At 35.7% G+C, this 19,209-nt stretch overlaps 1 protein-coding gene across 9 annotated transcripts in view; it reads left to right on the forward strand.

The window, feature by feature from the left end:
* Nucleotides 1-19,209, forward strand: part of MEF2A (myocyte enhancer factor 2A) — a 79,063-nt gene that overhangs the window by 16,745 nt on the left and 43,109 nt on the right. For 6 of the 9 annotated variants that reach the window (XM_087941320.1, XM_026709305.2, XM_026709307.2 and 3 more), the window contains exons 2-3: nt 2,781-2,973; nt 10,139-10,342. In XM_087941320.1, coding sequence (XP_087797446.1) covers nt 2,920-2,973; nt 10,139-10,342 — 258 coding nt within the window. In that variant the 5' untranslated portion in view covers nt 2,781-2,919. Of the gene's footprint in view, nt 1-2,467; nt 2,529-2,780; nt 2,974-10,138; nt 10,343-19,209 lie in introns of those variants that run through there. The other 3 variants (XM_087941325.1, XM_087941322.1, XM_087941324.1) reach the window with 1 other exon arrangement.

The following is a 19,209-nucleotide window of genomic DNA, read 5'->3' on the forward strand; positions in this document are numbered from 1 at the left end:
ATTCTAATCCATGCTTTTGAAGATAATGGCCAATTTGGTCCATAAATTGTGATCGGTGTTTGCTTATTTTTCTCCATAGTTGTTACATCTACTGTGTACTATGCTATGCACCTTGATACTACAGTTTTCAAAGGAATGGAAACCCTAGATTCTTGAACTGCTATTGAAGTTAACTCCTGTCACTTTAACCCTCCTTGTAACTTCTTTTCCTTTCCTTCTTCCCTCTCTTCTTCTCTCTCCCCTTTTTACCCCCTTGTCTCTCTACCTCTATTTCTCTCTTCTGTATTCCCCTTTTCTGTTGCTTTCCAGTATTATACTTATTTTTTGAATTATTTTTCTTTTCTTTAGTTGTTTTTTTTAAGTCTTAAATTCTCCATTCTCTTTCCCCCCTTTCCTTTTTCTTCCCCACATAAAATTACTTGTTCATTAAAGATGGCTTCTTCTTTGCCCCAGTCTTCTTGTTTGCAGTCTTTTCTTGTTGTTTCTTATAGTTCCAAATCTCCATTTCTAAGAATTGAAAAACGAAGCCAAAAGAACCCTTCCCTTCTTGTGCATCTTCTTTGTACTTTTTAAGTTCCATTTTCAATTCACCCAGAAGTGATGCCATTGTATAAATTTTTAAACAACCACCCGATTGATTTTAGTCATTCAAATATAATAACCAAGAATCCAAAGATCACCAAATAATCCACATACATGCAAGCTGTTTCTTTTTTGCTCTTTTTTTTTTCACTTTCTCTTCCTGGGGTTACTATTTAGTTGCAAAGTTTCAGTTAAAATGTATCTTTTAGAAGTCTTGTTGAAGTTTTACTGTAGATTCTTTTTAATTCCAGGCAGTCTCCTCCCAGATCCTGCCCTTATTCTTTTTCTCTCCCTTCCTGCTTATGAAAAAGAAAGTTTTTAATGTCAGAAATCTTTATTATCCCTTTGGCATTTTGTTTTATTTTCAGCCTAATTGCCTATTGATGTCAAAGCGGATTTTTCCGATCTCTTATTTAAGTCTCTTAGTTGTCAGTATAGGGAAGGAGAGAGAGAGAGAGAGAGAAAAAGCCAAACCTTTCCCTTTTCACTTTCCTTCGCTGCTTCCAACTCTTCTTTGAGAGCGATGTTATTTTTTGTAAGTTTAAATTCCAGGGTATCTTGGTTGTTGCTTTTACAATTTAACCCGGTCAGCCAAAACTTTCACTTCTTATCTTCCTCCTGCATATTCTTTTCCGGCCAAGTTCTTTGTGGTGGCCATTTCTGACCACTGCTGCAACCGCCTTCGGGAAAGGGAGTAATGGCCAGCTGTGGAGGAGATATGCAGCTCTCCTCGACCCTGCTGGTGGTCTCCCCCCTCTTCACCACCTCTACAGGGTGGCTTAGCCCCAAAACCAGCTGGCTTGGGGCATTCCAGCGGTGAGCCCAGACAGAAACTGCGCACGATCGCGGATTTCTGTCTGTCGCCGAAGCCCTTCAAACCGGAAGTCCCTGTCACTTTAACCCTCATAGCCCATAGTGAAAGTGAAGCTCTGTAATAATTAAAGGTCTACTTGTTCTCTTATTCTTGCCATGAGTGGTTCTCTTATTCTTGCCACTGGTTCTCTTATTCTTGCCATGAGTGAGTTCTATTTTCATTTTCTCTATTTTATGCTTTCTTAAGCATTACCATAGTTTGCTAGATAACAATGTCCTGATTCTGCTGTACAATTTGTACACTTGTCTATTAAAAAAAACTTTTTTTCATTATGAATGGCTAATTTGAAAGTTGTTCATGTTTGCTGCTTCATCATGATGTATTGCAATCCTTGGTGTAAAACCTTAAAAATCAGTAGCACAGGTCCTTTATTAAAGTATAGGTCATCTTTTAATAAATTTACAAGCCTTTGGTTCCATTTCTGTGGCCAATGACGTCGTGTTACAGTTGGAAAAATGTTGAAGCAGAAAAGAAATGTTCCGATTGGTAATTGGCTTGTTAGTGATGTGTGAAAACTTACAAGTTTTACAGTAATGAATATAACCTTGAATTTCTCAGCTATTTGTCAATCCTTATGTTCCTGTGAAATAGCCTTTTGGGAAAAGGAAGTGCTGCATAAAAAGTCTCAAATGGATTTATTTTTAAACAGCATTCAAAAGTTGTTAGTTCTTGAATAGTATCTTATATGTGAGCCTACACCATTGTTGGAGAAGAAGGTACAGAAAAATGCCGAATATGGAACAAGGCCCAGAAATTTTGGTCTTCAATTTGACTTCTTTTGTGGGAAGTTATTGGAATGACACTTCCTTCTAATACTGGAAGGAATTTTATCCTGTTGACAGTAAAACAGAAAGGCTACATATTTTGATTTAATGTAAAGTATAGAAGTTAAATAAATTTCTCTTTAAAATACATAAATATCTCACAATAAATAATGAATATATTTTGCCTTACAATATAGTTTATTATATGTTTAAAAAGGAGCCGTTGATTTTTTTTTTTTTTACATAAAGCATTGAAAGATTACTGCAACATCGATATGGCTTTTGTGGCTGAATTACACCTATGTGATGTGAGTGCTTTAATATTTAACCATTATAGGACTGAATTCACAAGGCAGTATAATAGACTTGTCTACTGCTTTGCACTTAATTTGGAAATAGAGCTTTTCAACATACATAAATGAGAATGCAACACATTAAAACAGGCAAGTCCTATTCCAGGTTCACCTGATTGTTGAGGAAAGATGCATAGCACTAATGTAGAAACATTACTGATACGAAATACGTGTTTTAAACTGTTTTTCTTCTTTTCTTATTTCTAGATTTCTAAATCGACACCGTGCATGGTTCTGTGTTTGGGCTTTAGTTGTGGAAGAGAAATGCCTACCATGTGCTAGGATACAAGGTTGTGGATCCTTTTATTTCCGTGGTTCTGGAATATAAAGAGAGAAACAGGACAAAATGGGGAGGAAGAAAATACAAATTACAAGAATAATGGATGAGCGGAACAGACAGGTGAGAAATGATACTTCTTTGGTAATATACTTAGCTGGCATTCACTTTTGTAAATGTTTTGGGAAGGAACCTTTTCCAAGCTTTCCCCCTACAACCTTACCCTGATAACCACCATGGACAGGAGCTACAAAAGAAAGTATGTTGAAAGTATTTTTATTTGGTGATATATTTATTTCTTATTATCCTAAGCCTAACGTTATTATTAACTTTATTTGTGAGGATTGCACAAACTCATTCATCATTTTTTTTTTAGGTTCAAAGTATTGCAAAAGTTTGAGAACCGCTGTGTTAACCTATCTATAATGTATTCGGATTTAAGACTTCTTTTTCCCTGTATGATATAGAATACTGAGTGGATTTATAATGATATTTCCAATGCACTGGAATGGAATGGAATGTACTTCGAAGAGCTACATGTGACAGGCTTTTACTCAATAACACAGATTTATATATAAAAGTTTGTCAATTACTTGAAGCAGGCATTCAATCACAGATTTCTCTGAGCAGTGTTAGAAGTTGTAGCTCTTTCTTTAACCTACATCTCTTTGTCTGTTTAAAGCTCTTTGATAATCATAGCTTGGACACACAGTCTCTTTTTGCTTAGTTTGGGAAGCTTTGCAGCATCCCATTCTATTACTGTGATGGCCAATTATGTCATTTGCTTCCGTTTTATAAGAAAGGCAAAAATGCAATTATAATCCAGGGAGACAGTAACCTACTGCCTTGTGCAAAATGGTGCCAACAAATGGTGTAGCCATGGTCATCCTTTACTATTTGGCAATTTTAGCCACTTACTGGGTCCTTCCCAAGGACCTGGGATACGGAGTTATTGTCTGATGTTGTTAAATGTATTGACACAGGATTTAAGCTGTTTCAAGTAAAGCTGCCTTTTACAAATGACTAATGGTGAGGTTGTCAATGCCAATGGTGATGTTCCAGATTGCACTGAAGTCTGTTTTTCTATTGTTACTGTGTTTGCTTTCTTTTGCCTCAGTTGTTCTATTTTGATTGGCAGGTTTTTGATTCTGCTATTTTCTCTAGTTCTTTCTCTTCTCTTCTGCAGTCTTCAGGTATTACAGTTTCTATTACCCAGACTTTTTTGTCTGTCTTATCAACAGTTATTAAGTCTTCAGTGTTTATCTCTTTGAATTCTGATATTCTTTGGAAAAGAAAAAAGCCCCAGAGCTGCACTTTTGTTACTTCATTTTCTGTTACTTTGTCTATTTTGTGATCCCAACATTTCTTGCTTGCAGGCAAATGGTATTTCTTGAAGATATTCCAGTGTACCATTGTTGCCACTATATCATGCCGTGGTTTGTAATCAGTCTGTGTGATCTTGCAGCAGCTAACTGGATGGTCCATTGTTTCTTTAGCTTCTTTGCAGAGGCGGCATTCATTATCTGTTGTTATCTTCTCAATTCTGATTTTCTATGTGTTTGTTCTTAAAACAGCCAGAATTAGCCCTTCTGTCTCTTTCTTTAACTTTCCTACTTTTATCCATTGTATCCATTGCCAGGTCTTGTTATCTGCTTTGCCTTCTTCTTCTTCTTCTCTTTTAATGGACTGGCCATGTAATATGCCTTTCCATGTCTATTCTTCTTTTGGACTTTCTCGTAGGCCAGTTTGATCTCTCTGGCATTCAGTAAACTTTCATAGTGTGCTAGCTTTAGCTTTATTTTTTTCCACTTTTCTTCAGATACTCTTTCAATACCTTTTTTTCCCCCCCTAAAGGTTTGGTGTACTTTCAACATTCCACATCCACCTATTTTCATAAGTAGTAGAATCTGGATAAAAGGGCATCATGATTCATTGTCCTTGTTTTTCTGATCTTCCTGACATCACAGCTGGTTTATGCCATAATCTTTCAATTCTGAATTTCATACCATGAATACTTATGATCTTATCTAATTCTTTACAGTATCTTCTGTTCTACTCTTCCCTGCCCATTACCATATTAATTATCCAAACTTACTACTTTTCAACCACAGGTAATCTATGAGCTAAGTTTTTGTACTTGAAAATCCCACACAATCTCGTTTTGACTACTTTTTCAGTAAGTTAATTATTGATTTTTTTTTTTACAGATGTTCCAGTGAATCATTTTGGCAACTGTGTTGTGTTCTGGTTTATAATCAGTTTGTGCAATCTTCTTGCACAATTATTGCATTATTATTAAATTGTAAGCTTGTGTTCACTGACTACATTATTTTTCATTGGTCTATCTAGAGACCATTTGGCTAAAGAGCAGGTTCATACTATCTTAAAATTAATAATTGTACCATTAAAATGATAGAAACTTGATTTAATAGTATCTGGTTCTTTCCAAATACTCCTTTGTTGACAGAGCAGATGTGGGTGGGTGTTGCAGAATATTGTGTTCTATAGGGAAAAAAAAGAAATAAAGTAGCAAAAAATAAAGTGTTAAAATCATGTGGCAGCAGCCAACTAAGTCATTTGTTTCTGTGTATCCTTTAGAACTATTGTTCTGGCAAACAGTTCTAACAAGTAAAGGCAGCTAAAGATACTAGGCTTAGTAAAGCTATAGAAAAGGAACAACTAGTAATTGTATCGATCTTCAATCTTCCTAATGGCCACAGTTGCCTGTTGGGAAATTAGGAGTTGCGTGTGACAGACAGCACCTTCTGTGGGATGTAACTATAAAAGAGATTAGATAGTTGATTTTTCATTTGTAGTACTTGACTTCTAACATTTGAAATCTTCCATTTCTATTCCAAATGTATATCCAATAATATTTCTGGTCATTTTTGGAAAAAATATTTGATTGGGTAGAAGGGTATGATGAACTATGCAACAATCTCTCTTTCATTTCTCTCTCATTACAGACTATGATGATTTTATACTGTGATAGGAACCCTGTTGTGTTGTTCTTGCCCAGATATTTTTAAAGGGTTTCTAGTATGTTTCATGAATTTCTGTGATGTGTGTATTATTTATGTATAATATTAACCCACTTTATTAATTCTATATTAACCTATTGTCTTTATGCTGGCTATTTGCCTTTTAAATAAGATGAGTATTTCAACTGAAATGTTTCCAAAGCTGAGTATCAAACCACCAAATCTCAGATTTATCAGATCATATACTTCGCTTTATTAAGATTTCATCTTCCACTCTTCATACATTAATCTATCTAAGCACTGAATAGTATTCCTTCAAAGACTTGTGCAATTCACAGTCCCTAAATTAAATAAATACATTTACAATTTCTGCACTCCTACTATATATCGAGAAGTATTGAGAGAAAGATGCATTGCCCCATTAGGAGTGATTAATTTAATGTTTACTTTGGCTTGTAGACCTCCTAATAAAATCTTTTAATTATCTTTAATACACGTGACATATCAGCTCTCTAGAGATAGACTTTAGAACCAGTGGGAATTTCCAGGAATTGAAAATTGAGTGATCACTTTTGTGAAAGTGAGAATTAGAGATCACTATCAGTTTATGTAGTGGACCAAAAATTTTTTTATTAGTCTCATAATATTTGAAAACTGGTATTGTAACATTTCTAAAGGTGTTGTAATCTGTTTTTAAACCTTCGTTGTTTTTTTCTACTGTGTAGCTTTCATGTGTTTTCATTGCAACAGAGTTTGCACTGACTATGCTTACAATTATGTTGGAAAGTTTGGTGATCTAAATTTACAGATTAGTCCAATGTGATGTGCAGGGACCTGTCTTAGAATTAAATTAATCGCTGGACAGCATAAACAGAATGCTTTGACCTACTGTTTTCAAGAAAGCTACTTCTTGGCCATCCTTGCAAATTATCCCAATTTATTGTTGTTTACTCCCTTTCCTGTGCTCTTTGTCTCCCAATCCTAACCCTGTTTCTAGAGCAATGAGTCTTGTTTTATCTTACAATTACTAAAAGATTGCCAGTAATCATATTTTATCATTGTTTATCTTTTATCTCTAAAGCTCCAAAACAAAATTGTCTCTAGGTATTTGCATGTGTTTCTCATAGACCGGTTTATTTTAATGTCATTTCTAAGTAAGTGTTTTTTAGTTCCATTTTTAACTGGATCAGATATAAGTGACTGTGGAAAACTATATTTTTAGTATGTTTGGTTAAAAAAAAAGTGAAGCATAAACAAAGTCCTGGGGAGTTTTCAATCTGTTAAAAAAGTTTCAATCTGATAAAACACAAAAGAACAACAGTTTCAATCTGAGAAATTTACTTTCTTGTCATTATGTAGCATTTCAAAGAGTTACTTCTGTATCTGGTTACAGTTAATTAAATAATCAAATCAATTGTGATATGATACAGTTGCTTTCGGGAAAGTAAACTGGAAGCAGAGGTTCTGTGCACCATCACCTGAGCTATTTGGAGGAAGGTCTGTACACTATAAAAATATTATAATTCTATATCTCTGAACAATATTTGGACATTAAAACTCTGGTGACATTTTTGTAATGTTTCTGAGAAGCAAGCAAGAAAATGGCTATTGGAACAGATCCACTGTGAACATGTAAACCTCTTAACTATAACTGGAGTATGTTTAGACTTTGGTTTATGTGGCAGATGCACAACCAATTAAATGTCCCTGAAAAGCACAAATTTTCAGATGCTTAGAATCCTTTTGCTTGGTGACTTGTTCAGTTTTGCAAAGGCTAATTTCTCATCCTAGCCCTTTCCTACTTACATTGAGAAATTACAAAGATCCCAGTATCTTTTCTTTTGTAGGTAAAAAGTAAGGTAGTGAGGAAGGTAGAAAGATGGTAGATTGGGAACAAACACTCAGCCTGTGCACAATTGTGCTGAAATGGCTGCCGCCTTTTGAGTTTAAACATCAAGTAGTTGGAGATGGGATTTTGACTGATGACTCAAAGGAAAACCCATAACTGGGAACTTGAATAAGATACTAAACAGTCCTGCAGGCTTGCTGGCAGGAATTCTGTCTGGCGCATACTTTATCTATCCATCTATCCGTCCATTTTGGAGTTCATTTCTATTATCTTAAATTATACAGACGAATTCACCAACAGGACAAATGCTTTAACTATGTCCTTAAATTGTTTTTACTAGTTAAAGTATTTGGTTGACAAGACTTCCTATCTGGTGCAATTTGCAGCGAAATAATCTCTTCTAGGAATGTTTTCCTGACAGAGCTGTGTGAACTCACTTTTGGGACAACTGCCAGATATGTGTATATCTGTGTGCTTTATTTGACTCTTGATCTCACTTATTACACATGTTTGGCCAGTATCCCAGAAGGAAGTAAGAATGAGCAAATGGATGGCTTTACATGAAAAACTGCTTTATCATTCTGAAACTCATATTCTTGCATTAAACGTTCTGTAGTCCTATGGGAACTGCCAAGCTTTATCTGTCCCTGGAGCAGTCCCACGTACCTGCTTTTACATTAGAGTAGCATTTAATAATTATTACAGGTGATCCCTGACTTACAATCACAATTGAGCCTCAAATTTCTGTTGCTAAGTGAGACACTTGTTAAGTGACTATTGCATCACTCTTCTACCTTTATTGCCACAGTTGTTAAGTGAATCACTGCAGATGTTAACTTTGTAACCCAGTTATTAAATGAATTTGGCTTCCCCAATGACTTTGCTGGTTAGAAGATCGCAAAAGGGGATCAAATGACACCAAGACGTGGCAACCGTCATAATAATATCAAGATAATGTGAATATATAAATATGAACCCATTGCCAAGCACCTGAATTTTAATCCTATGATCATTAACATGCTGCAATGGTTGTAAGTATGAAAAACAGTCATAAACCACTTTTTTCAGTGCTGTTATAAGTTTGAATGGTCACTGCATGAACTGTTACTCTGTAGCTGTACTGTTCATTAAAGCAATCTGTCACTGTTAGATAATGGGCATCCTTCCAAAAACAGACGGAGCAGCTTCTTTGCTTTAAAGTACTGAGCCATATTGTTCCTGTTTTTTTAAAAAATCAAATATGACAACAAGTAAGAAGGAAATGTTGTGGTTTTTCTTCTCAAATACACTGCCTTGGAGTTGCACAGCCAATTATGCAATTTTACTTATGGAAACCTAAAATCTGTTGAAGTCATTGCTTGAAGCCAAGTATGATATTCCCAGTGATTTTGCAGGTCTAGTCTATAACTAATTGTTCCATTACAGTATTTATATGTGTGTTAATTTGCTGGACTATCCTTAGAGAAATAGAGGACTCAGAAAGTCAGAGTTCTTCCTTGCCTTTGTGTAACATTATGTTCTTTCTGTGCTGTTCAGGCATATATATATTTTCAGTGTTTTTTTTATAAGTAATAAATTGTTTAATATGTTTATCTGATTATATGTTATTCCCCCACCACCAAACAAACAAGCTTCTTGGCATGGGAAACACAGCAGAAAATACCAGAGGAATGAAAAATATTTGGAGCTGTCAAGTAGATCCTTCCCGTTTAGAGAATATGCTTTCAAATTATGTATTTCTTCCAGGGGGCAGCACAAATTAACATTGGATGATGGTGAGAACAAGTGGTTATCCAATCTCTTCTTAAAAATCTCCAGTGATGGAGCACCCACAACTTCTGAAGGATGTTATTTTTTGCCTAATAATAATAATAATAATAATAATAATAATAATAATAATAATCAATCAATCATCAATCATAATATTTTGCCTAATAATATTTCATGGTCTATTTTGGGAAGAACATCCTAAGTTCATGGTTGACTTTGTGTCTATGTGTATTCACTTATTTCTGTTTTTAATCAATTTCTCTGTTGATAAAAATAATAGATATATAGAATAAACTATCTCAGCAATGATAAGATAATCTTGATTTTCACTTTCTTTTGTGAACACGATTAAAAAAATACCATTAAAAAAAGAAATTCTGATGCCTGCTCTCAAAAAAGAATATATATACATATAAACACACCTGTACACACACATACATACACATATGCTAAAAGACAGTTTGTTCATATTTTTCTGGAATATTAAGACTATATAATACAAGAATTGTACAGTTTTGAAACATCGATTCCAAACTGCAATTTGTGATATATCCTGTAAAGATGCTCTGTTAACATGAAAAAAGTAACCTGAAAAGTCTGGTGGGCCCAGCTGTTCTGGAAACTTATTCAGACCTTTGCCATTAAATACATCCAGTTGAAATATTTCTTCCCCCCCTTTTGTGTTTAGGTGACTTTCACGAAAAGAAAGTTCGGGTTAATGAAGAAAGCCTATGAACTAAGCGTGCTTTGCGACTGTGAAATAGCACTCATAATTTTCAACAGTTCTAACAAGCTGTTTCAATACGCCAGCACTGATATGGACAAAGTTCTTCTCAAATACACAGAATACAATGAACCCCATGAGAGCAGAACTAACTCGGATATCGTGGAGGTAACAGATTACCCATTCCCTACTTCATGTATAATAATTGTATTAAATATTAAATTAATAAGTGGTATTTATTTCAAGATAGATCATTGTTCTCTTCAGTTCTCATTGCTAGTTTGGTGTAGTGGTTAAAGTGTTGAATTACTTGGGTGGACACCCCGATTCTAGTCTATTCTGAGATAAAACCTCATTGGATAAATTTGGGCCACTCTGTCTCTCTCAGCCCCACCTAGCTACAGAGTTGTGGGATAAATGGAAGTGCTATATATGCTGCTGTCACCTTCTGAATGAAAGGTGGCATATAAAAAGACAAATCATTGTCATTATCATCATCATCATCTTGAACACCCCTTAAATAAACAATCCAGGAGATGAGTCAGGTACAATAGCCATTAGATTTAGATTTATTTGGCCAGGTTCAAGTTACTGAAAGCAGAGTTTAAGTAAGTAGAGACTTTTAGTGGTTCTTTAACAATATTCACTTGGGGTAACAAATTGGACTTTTGGAGATAGGGGAGATTTAAGGAAGCTCAAAACCGGAATAGTCCGATATAATTCCACAGATCTGGGGAATCTCTTCTCTATTTCCAATTCTTTCATTCTTGGTGATAAAAAACTATAATAAGTTGAGTTTTTAATTCTGGCTACATCCTTTAACTGCCAGTACTTCAAAGCAGAATTTTCAAATAATTCGTGGTCCATTTTTTAATTCTTGCAAGTGATAATAGCACAGTTTGCCTACTACAGTACAGCAAAGAAAATGCATTATGTTCCATATTCAAGTATGTGTGTAATTAGATGGATTTTACTGTTCCTTAAAAAAAAGACACCCTACAACATCTTGAACTAAGATGTTTCTACAAAACGTAGACTAGACTTTTCTTGAGATTTAAGAAGCCCTGATTGATATTTAATCTTTTTCCTGTCTCCAAGAAAGGCCTGTTTAAAGTACATAAAAAAGGAAGCTTCTCAGGACATATTACCATATTTTGTGTTGTCCTCCAATTTGTCAGTTTTTCAAACTTCCTTTTTGCAGGAATACTTCTGCCACAATATATTTGATCACACATTCCTTCTATAGTGATTGAAATAGCTTATTTGCTATGGTGTACATACTAGTCATGATTTCATGATTTAAAAGTAATATTCAGTACTATGGGGCATGTGATAATTCTCTATATGTAGTCTTACATTATGTAATGGTTTTGGCTGATCAAAACTTTTGTGTTCATAAATTAAAGGCCATTTTATTAACTGAACGGGAGATTGGATAGGACATCCTTCTCCATCTGTAAAGAAAAAAGCAAATCCACACCGCACTGCTTCCTGCTTGCTAGAGGTCTGGACCCAGCAGATAGAAAGTCAAAATCAGTGCTGGTCTTTAGAATACTGAGCTGAGCAAAGAAAGGTTCCTTCCTTTCTTCGTATCTGCAGGACTTAAAAAAAAACCCCAACAAACTTGTTTTGCTTCCAGTGGTCTCTTATGTATGGTGAGCATGAGTTTCTGCATAAGATTCTCTTTGTATATTACTTAAACAGAATCCCAGTCATGATGAAAAAACAAATAATCAGAGATCTTTTGTAGGCCCCGCAGATCAGCTGTTCTCTTTATGGTGTAACTAAAACAAAACCCGATTTAATTCCTATGATCATTCTGAAATGGATTCTTTTTTTCTTATTAATAATCCTATTTACAAATCAACCAAACATTCATTATTTTTAAATTAGAAAAGCTACTTGTGTAGCAGTAAAATGTTGTTTTTGTTCAGGCTGTTAAAAACTCCTCAGCCTTATGTCCTGTCCCTTTCAGGTTTCTCTCCCCCATTCCCCCCTCCCCCTCCTCCTGGCCTCCCCACTGTGGATTGGTGAGAGATAGCTTTTTAAAGGTAATGCTGTAGAAAATGACACATCTATAAGATGTTTATTGAATGGAGCAGATGGCAGCAGTTGGCTAACCTTGTTTGGTATAAGCATCTAAGCCCAATCAGTCCTGGCTAATGCTTCAGCAGGAGATTTTCAGAGGATACTATAGGTACTACTCTCTATAGGCTCTGCTGAGAAGATGAAAAAAAAAAATCTTCCCAGAAAGAAGACAGTGACAAATTACTTCTGTATTGCTGCCAAGAAAACTTCAGATCTATGAAGTCACTAGTAGTTGAGCTTGATTTTAAGGAGGCTTAACCTTAAAAACCATGTAGAACTGGGAACATGTTGGATGATATGCAGGGATTAACTTCTTAGTTAAGGATGTAAATCTTGTTCAGGAAAACAATTCACTCATGTGAATTTCTTCTTGAAGAAAGAATAGCTGTTAGATGTCTGAAAGGCTCTTATGAACATTAATCTTTCTTCCTAGCTTACAAAAGTGTTAACATTATTGAATGTATTCATATTAAATTTTCAGCAGTCGTTGACTTAATTTGGGAAGATATTGTAAATCCCCCCCCCCCAAAAAAAAAAAATTATAAAGTTTTGAGTAGAGTGGGATGCATTTAGTATAAACATTTGAAAAATGTTTATTTATACTAAATCAACATATTTTGGTTTATTTGTGTATTAGAAGTTAATGTTCTTTCCTAGTAGGTTTAACTACAATTAGAAATGGCAAGGGGAAAAAATAGGTCTAGCAAAGCACCGCTCTTGTTATTGTTTAGGAAGGCCAATCTGTTACACACTTAATATTTCTAGAAAATGTTGAGAACTTCTCATAAAGACATTTCCTCCCTGAAAATCGGTGAGTGTAGTGAACAGTTGGTACGGATTCTGTGTTTGTTCCAAACAAATTATAGTGAGTGGGTTAAAATGAAATGAAATGCAACACTTTACTGACCTTCGATCAACCTTATTTTATATAACTTTGTAATTACATTTCCCAGTGGCTGGGATTTTGCCAGCATCATGAAAAATCTGGGATATGAAGGACTCCATCCATTGGATCATTTACAAGGGTGCTTGGATAGTTGATGTTGTTAGATGAAGGATGGATGTCAGAATTCCAAGCAGCTGTGCAACTATACATCAAAAGTTTTTAAGCACAAAAGAAAATGGTATTCAAGGAATGGGACTATTTCTTTGGATTCCAGTATAGCAAGATCAGAATCATGGTTTCAGTTTTGCTGCCAGGTTGCAGGATACTGTTTACTTCCCTGCCTAGACTGATAGAAAAAGGATATGACATAATTATGTTTTTAGCAAACAATAATATACAATTACAATAACTGGTCAATTGGGAAGAGTGTGGATTTTTACTAAGTGATCTGCTAAACAAGTTGTTTGTTGGGAGATGTTTGAATTTCATGTCACTGCAATCCTTTTATGTCATTGCAATCCTAGAAATATTAGGTGAAACATGTAGAATATAATGAGGTTTAATTTGTAGGAGAGCCTTTTTAATCTCACTGAAAATTCTTGACGTTTTCATGTTTGTTGCCTCCTATAATTGAGTTGAATAAAACATATCCAATGTATCAAAATTTCAGAAATTAAGACTAGTGTATAGCATTTTAATTTAAATACACTCAGCAGTGTTACCATTCATCTATAATGCAATTTAACTGCTGTATTTTGGAAATGCCCTAGATAACGTATTGTAGTAATCGAGTTCGTTTGTGACTAGAATATGAATCAAGATAGCCAGATCTGTTCTTTCAAAGCAGAATTCATTGTCCATGAGAAAGTGTTTTATTAGATATATTATTTGGGGGATCTTTTTATTATTTTAGAGTTTTGAAATTGATTCAAGAATGCATGATGCATTTTAAGAATAATGCTCTGAAGCTATGTTTATAATTTATTTTTATTCTTGGTGAGTAGCAGTCTACTTAGGAAGTGCTATAATTATGTCATTTTCTGCTAGAAGCTTATCTTCTTTGAAGAGATGACAAATTCAGTATAACTCCTTAACTTAATTTAAATTGACACAATTCAGGTAATTATCTAAACATTATCCTACTTCCTTGTTTGGACATACAACTCTAAAAAAACTGCTACTCTCATATGAAAGAATGAGCTTTACTGTGACTTATTTATTTATTTATTTTAAAAAACCCTGAATGCTTTAGAGGTTGTCATTCTGCTACTTCCAGTGTATTTCCGCCCCCCAATATGTGAATATATTTGCATAAGCTTGTGAGCAAAGAATTCTGTGGTGAATTCTAGTTTACTGTGAGTATATTGGGCACACTGTAGGATTCGGCTATTCCTGCTTGACTTTTTTAATTGCTAAAATAAAAAGATTGACAGCAATGACTTCATGGACATGTTCATGCAGTTTTCTTGGCAGAGTATACAAGTGGCTTGTTATTGCCTTCTTGAGAAATGCGTTCCTGCCTAACTCTAATAGTTCTGGGATGCTCTGATAGGCTCTTATCCAGACAGTAACCTCTCTTGATTTCCTTAGCTTCTGAGCCTAGATTAGGTACATTAAGTCCTGCTGCCTGCAAAATACGCCTCCTCCCTATTTCTCTCTTCAGTAGAAAGAAATTTTCAGATCCAAGCAGGTGAACAAGCTGTGGAAGCTCCTCCTGTTATTTGTTCTGGGCAAACCTTGCCTTTTCCCTCCATTGCACCTTTGGCTTGTTGGTTCTTGGCATCCTTGGATAGGACACCCGGTGGCATCTGTAAACACAGGCCAGGGGTCAGAGGGCAGCCTAGCTAAAGCGGCATTGCCAGATCAGCCCTGCCCTTTTCTGTTGGAGTGGCAGCCTTGCGTACAGGGCAACGGAAGGGCAGAACTTGTGGAACAGATCAGTTGATACATGTTTCATCATTCTGATAAAAGCAGCAAGATCCTTTTAACACTGCTAAGAACACTGTTTTGTGAATGCATAGCTTTAGGTTATGATATTGGAATTAATTTTCACATGCAGAGTTTGCAGCACCAGAAGAAAGGAAAAGTAAAGAAAAAAGAAAAGAGGGAGAGAGGGAGGAAAGGAAGGAAGGAAGGAAGGGAGGGAGGGAGTATTTTTACCATCTAAGATAGACTGTTGTTCCTGGGGAACATGGATTAAGTAGAATCCAGATTCTAGAGACATTCATCAGATTCGTTGCCTTAGCTTTCCAGATCAGCTGCCTTTCCCCATTTTTACAACAGGGCACACATTTGAGTGAAAGGAGAATCCACATATACATTAGAGGTAGCCCTCATTTCCCGGCCACTAATGCAGCAGCCATTCAAAGTTACATTGGCACGGTGGTACTCACAACCAGCCTTTGAAATTCCAGCTATTACACCACCCCCGCAACAGCTGATTATGATTCAGTTCTTGGCAACCGTCTCAAACTGGTCGCGATGGTCGCAATGGTTATCAACACCCAGGGTGCTGTACCAAAAATACCTTGGACAGCACTTAGGAAATCTGTGCATTGACAAAATTTCCATCTGTCGATTACAAAAGGCCACATTGCCTGGATCAGCACATGTTCTGGGCCAGTATATTATAACATCCTAGGTTCTTGGATAGAAGTCGATACCTAAGAATTGGGAGCTGTGATTTCACATTGTTGTATACATAATAACGTTAACCCAGAGACAAAAAAGTTTGCATAGTGGATGTTGCGGTGGCTGGAGACAGCACAATAGAAAAGAAAGAACTGAAAAAAAAAATAGCAAAATCCACAGACCTGCGAATAAAAGTAGAATGTCTGTGGCAAAAGATAGCAAAGATAGCACAATGGTCATGGGTGACTTAGGTGCAATTCCATAACATCTGGAACACCACTTGAACATCATCAGCATTAACAAAATCACCATTAGTCAATTGCAAAAATTACTTCATACTGCATCCTGCAGTGATTCCTTTAATACCATCAAATAGCATCTACTTATTCCCAGGTCCTTGGAATGGATTCCATAGGTGGATAGAAAGGCCAAATCCAGTCTAAACATCTGGTTGATTATATGTGCAACCATAATAACTTATTGAACTTGCAGACTCAGCAGCGCACACCAATCAAAGAAATTACAATTAAATCAACAAACCATAAAAAGGTAAACAATAAGAGATGGCTAGTGCAATGAAATGAGAGGTCTCACTCTTCTTTTGCCAAAGTCTTAGGTGGAGAGCCAGGTTTTTGTGGCTCTCCTAAACAGCAGCAGAATCAGATCATCTAGATCTGAAAACTCCAGGAGTTTTCTCAGGGGGGAGGGACCCGTTCTAGAGCATAGGTCTGCTATAGAATAGGCAGGCTTTCCGGGTCCCAAAATATGACATTGTTTAATGAAAGAAGCCCAGAGTGCAGTGCCCCTACCAGATTGAATCAACCAGTCAGATGTTATGGGAGATAGGCAATCCTTAAGTTCTACATTTGAGGCTTGATAGGTAACAACCAGCACCTTGAATTGTACCTGGAAGTAAATTAGCAAAACTACAGCTCACAAAACAAGAGATATTACATGGGCATGCAGGGGTATACCTGTTACTGCCGATGCTGTAGCCACATCTTGGATCAGTTGAAGCTTCTGGGTGGGTGGTGTTCAAGGACAACCCCATGTAGAAGGTGTTGCATCCACTAGGTCACCAGGGCATGAGTAAATTGCACCATCAACAGAAGATCAAAAACGGAGTTTTTTTTTTTTAACGTGCTTTTAATTGAATGCCAAGTGCAGAGAACATTTTAACTTGAATGCAAAAACGGTGGCCCTTGACTTATAAATCAAGTATTACTACAGTCAAACTGAACGTTTATTTGCCTTACCAACTAAAAAATAGATGCTGGTCAAAACATTTCTCCCTCTCATCACACATCCATTTGCCGTCTTCATTTGACGCTTCAGCTTGAAAAAAAACAAAATGGTATTCACCAGGGCTTTTCCCAGTTGGGCCAGGTATGCCCACCTGTGTCATATTGTGTGGGAGGAGAGGTGGGCTTAATGCTTTACTGTTCCAATATAAGCCACCCCTTGCAAATTACCCCTTGAGAAAAGTTTCAGTTCATATTGGCTGAAATATGAATTTTCCAAGCATACTTACTATGTGTGTGCATGAATTTTCAGGTTATTATGTGCAGGAAATGGAGGGCTAATCCTGCCCCAGAAGTGCCTCCCACAAATTGCTTCCCCAGGTGACAACCTATGTTAGAAACTACTTGGCAAGAGTGTAAGTTCATTTTAAAAAGAAGCTAATTTATGTGTGAAAGGAGGGAAGAGGGATGCATCTTACCTACTGAAGAAGCAAGGGACTGGAAATGCTTGCTCTTGGGAAAAGTGCTGGTACAATGCACTTCACATATGGGGGCGGGAGGGGGAAACGCTCAGAAGGTCTCTGTTATCCCATGGTGCAGAACATGGAGTAGTAGCCATAAAGAACAGGATAATAGATTCTGGTGGGATAGCAGGAAAAACACTCAACAATAAGTGACAGGGCAACAAATTTTCTTGAGAAATGGTCCCTGTTCTTGCACCTATGCAAGCTCTGGTTGGAATTTCCTGAATTTCGATTCCATCAATGAGGAAGGAGTCAAACTCAATGACCTAAATGATAGTTTCCAATTTTCTATTTTTTTTTTTGATGATCAAATATAATATAGTAATGATCCTTTTATGGTTTTATAGAATTGAATACTTATTTAATACATGTCTTGCAAGTTCTACATAAACTGCAGTCTTTTATAGGCCTGGGTGATGTTTATGATCATTCAGGCAGCTAAAATTCTTTTGTCCTAATAAGATATTCTCAGGGCAGAAATAAATAGGAATATGTTAGGATTAATTTACTTATCTCAGTGAGCAACCAGTGACATGTAAAGGGTTTTGCTCAAACTACAAAGTTGAAATTTAATTCCAGGGGTCCAAAACTGCTGAGATGATATGTAGGGAATCTTCCATGACTTTGTAAGTTGGATATGCAATAGCTATCTGGTAATTCCTAATTATGTTATGATTTAAAATAACTGATGTTGTTTTCTTCAAAACTGTAGTAAGGATTGCCCTGCTGACTTTGTATAATTGCCTTTTGGGTACCACAGTGATGTATTCATTTGATTATGAGCCACCAATTACATTTAAGAGTCAACCTTACATGTTTGACAGAGAGAGAGAATTTGGGATTTAAAAAAAATAAGTTTTAATTGAGTTGGCTGTTAAAAAAAGAATATACAAGTTTTGTCTTTAGCACATCTTATAGTAAACACATTCTGCCCAATCAAGCTTTCTCAATGCTGGAAAGAAAGAAAGAAAAATAATTTTATGAGGCTGCTAAAAGTATAAATAGATTTTTTAATTTTTTTTAATGCTGAATATTGTAATTAGGAGAATGTTGGATATCATGTTCCTTTAAAAAAGAAAAGAAAAATGGTTTAAATTCACACATTACATGTTATTAATAGCTAAGCAAAAATAAGTATTCTGTAACTCAGTTTAACCAGTTCAAGTCAGAAAGTCTTGCCATGTAAGCAGCAGCAGCAAACTTTTTCCTCAATGTCACACTTGTGACATTGCGTTAAAATAGATGTCTGCTTGTGGTAAGATGACTTGTTTGAACATACAATTTTATGCCATTTGACTTTCACACAGTTTGATGCATGTGGTATAAAAATTCATACTGATTTGCTCACCATTGATTATGTATGCTGTATAAGACAGGTATCAATCATGCAACGTTGGGAATAGAGTTCATGTTAATATTGGGTGTTTCTATTTGTAATGTCTAGATAATTAATATGTGCATAAAAAATAGCCTATAAATACATATTTCTGAAATATGACAATATATGGGCATTGCCACCGTGCTGAATAAACAGCAATTTTTGTTAATATATACTATTTATATAAATGGTATTTTCATTTAAATGCTTGATAAAATTTGGTTGTGCCACCTTCTTGATTTTCTTTATTTTCTTCATAAAATAATGGCCTAGAAAAGGAACTGTGA

This window comes from Pseudonaja textilis, chromosome 13 (assembly GCF_049901715.1).
Source record: "Pseudonaja textilis isolate UNSWEBS1 chromosome 13, rPseTex1.2, whole genome shotgun sequence".
NCBI classification, from domain to species: Eukaryota; Metazoa; Chordata; class Lepidosauria; order Squamata; family Elapidae; genus Pseudonaja; species Pseudonaja textilis.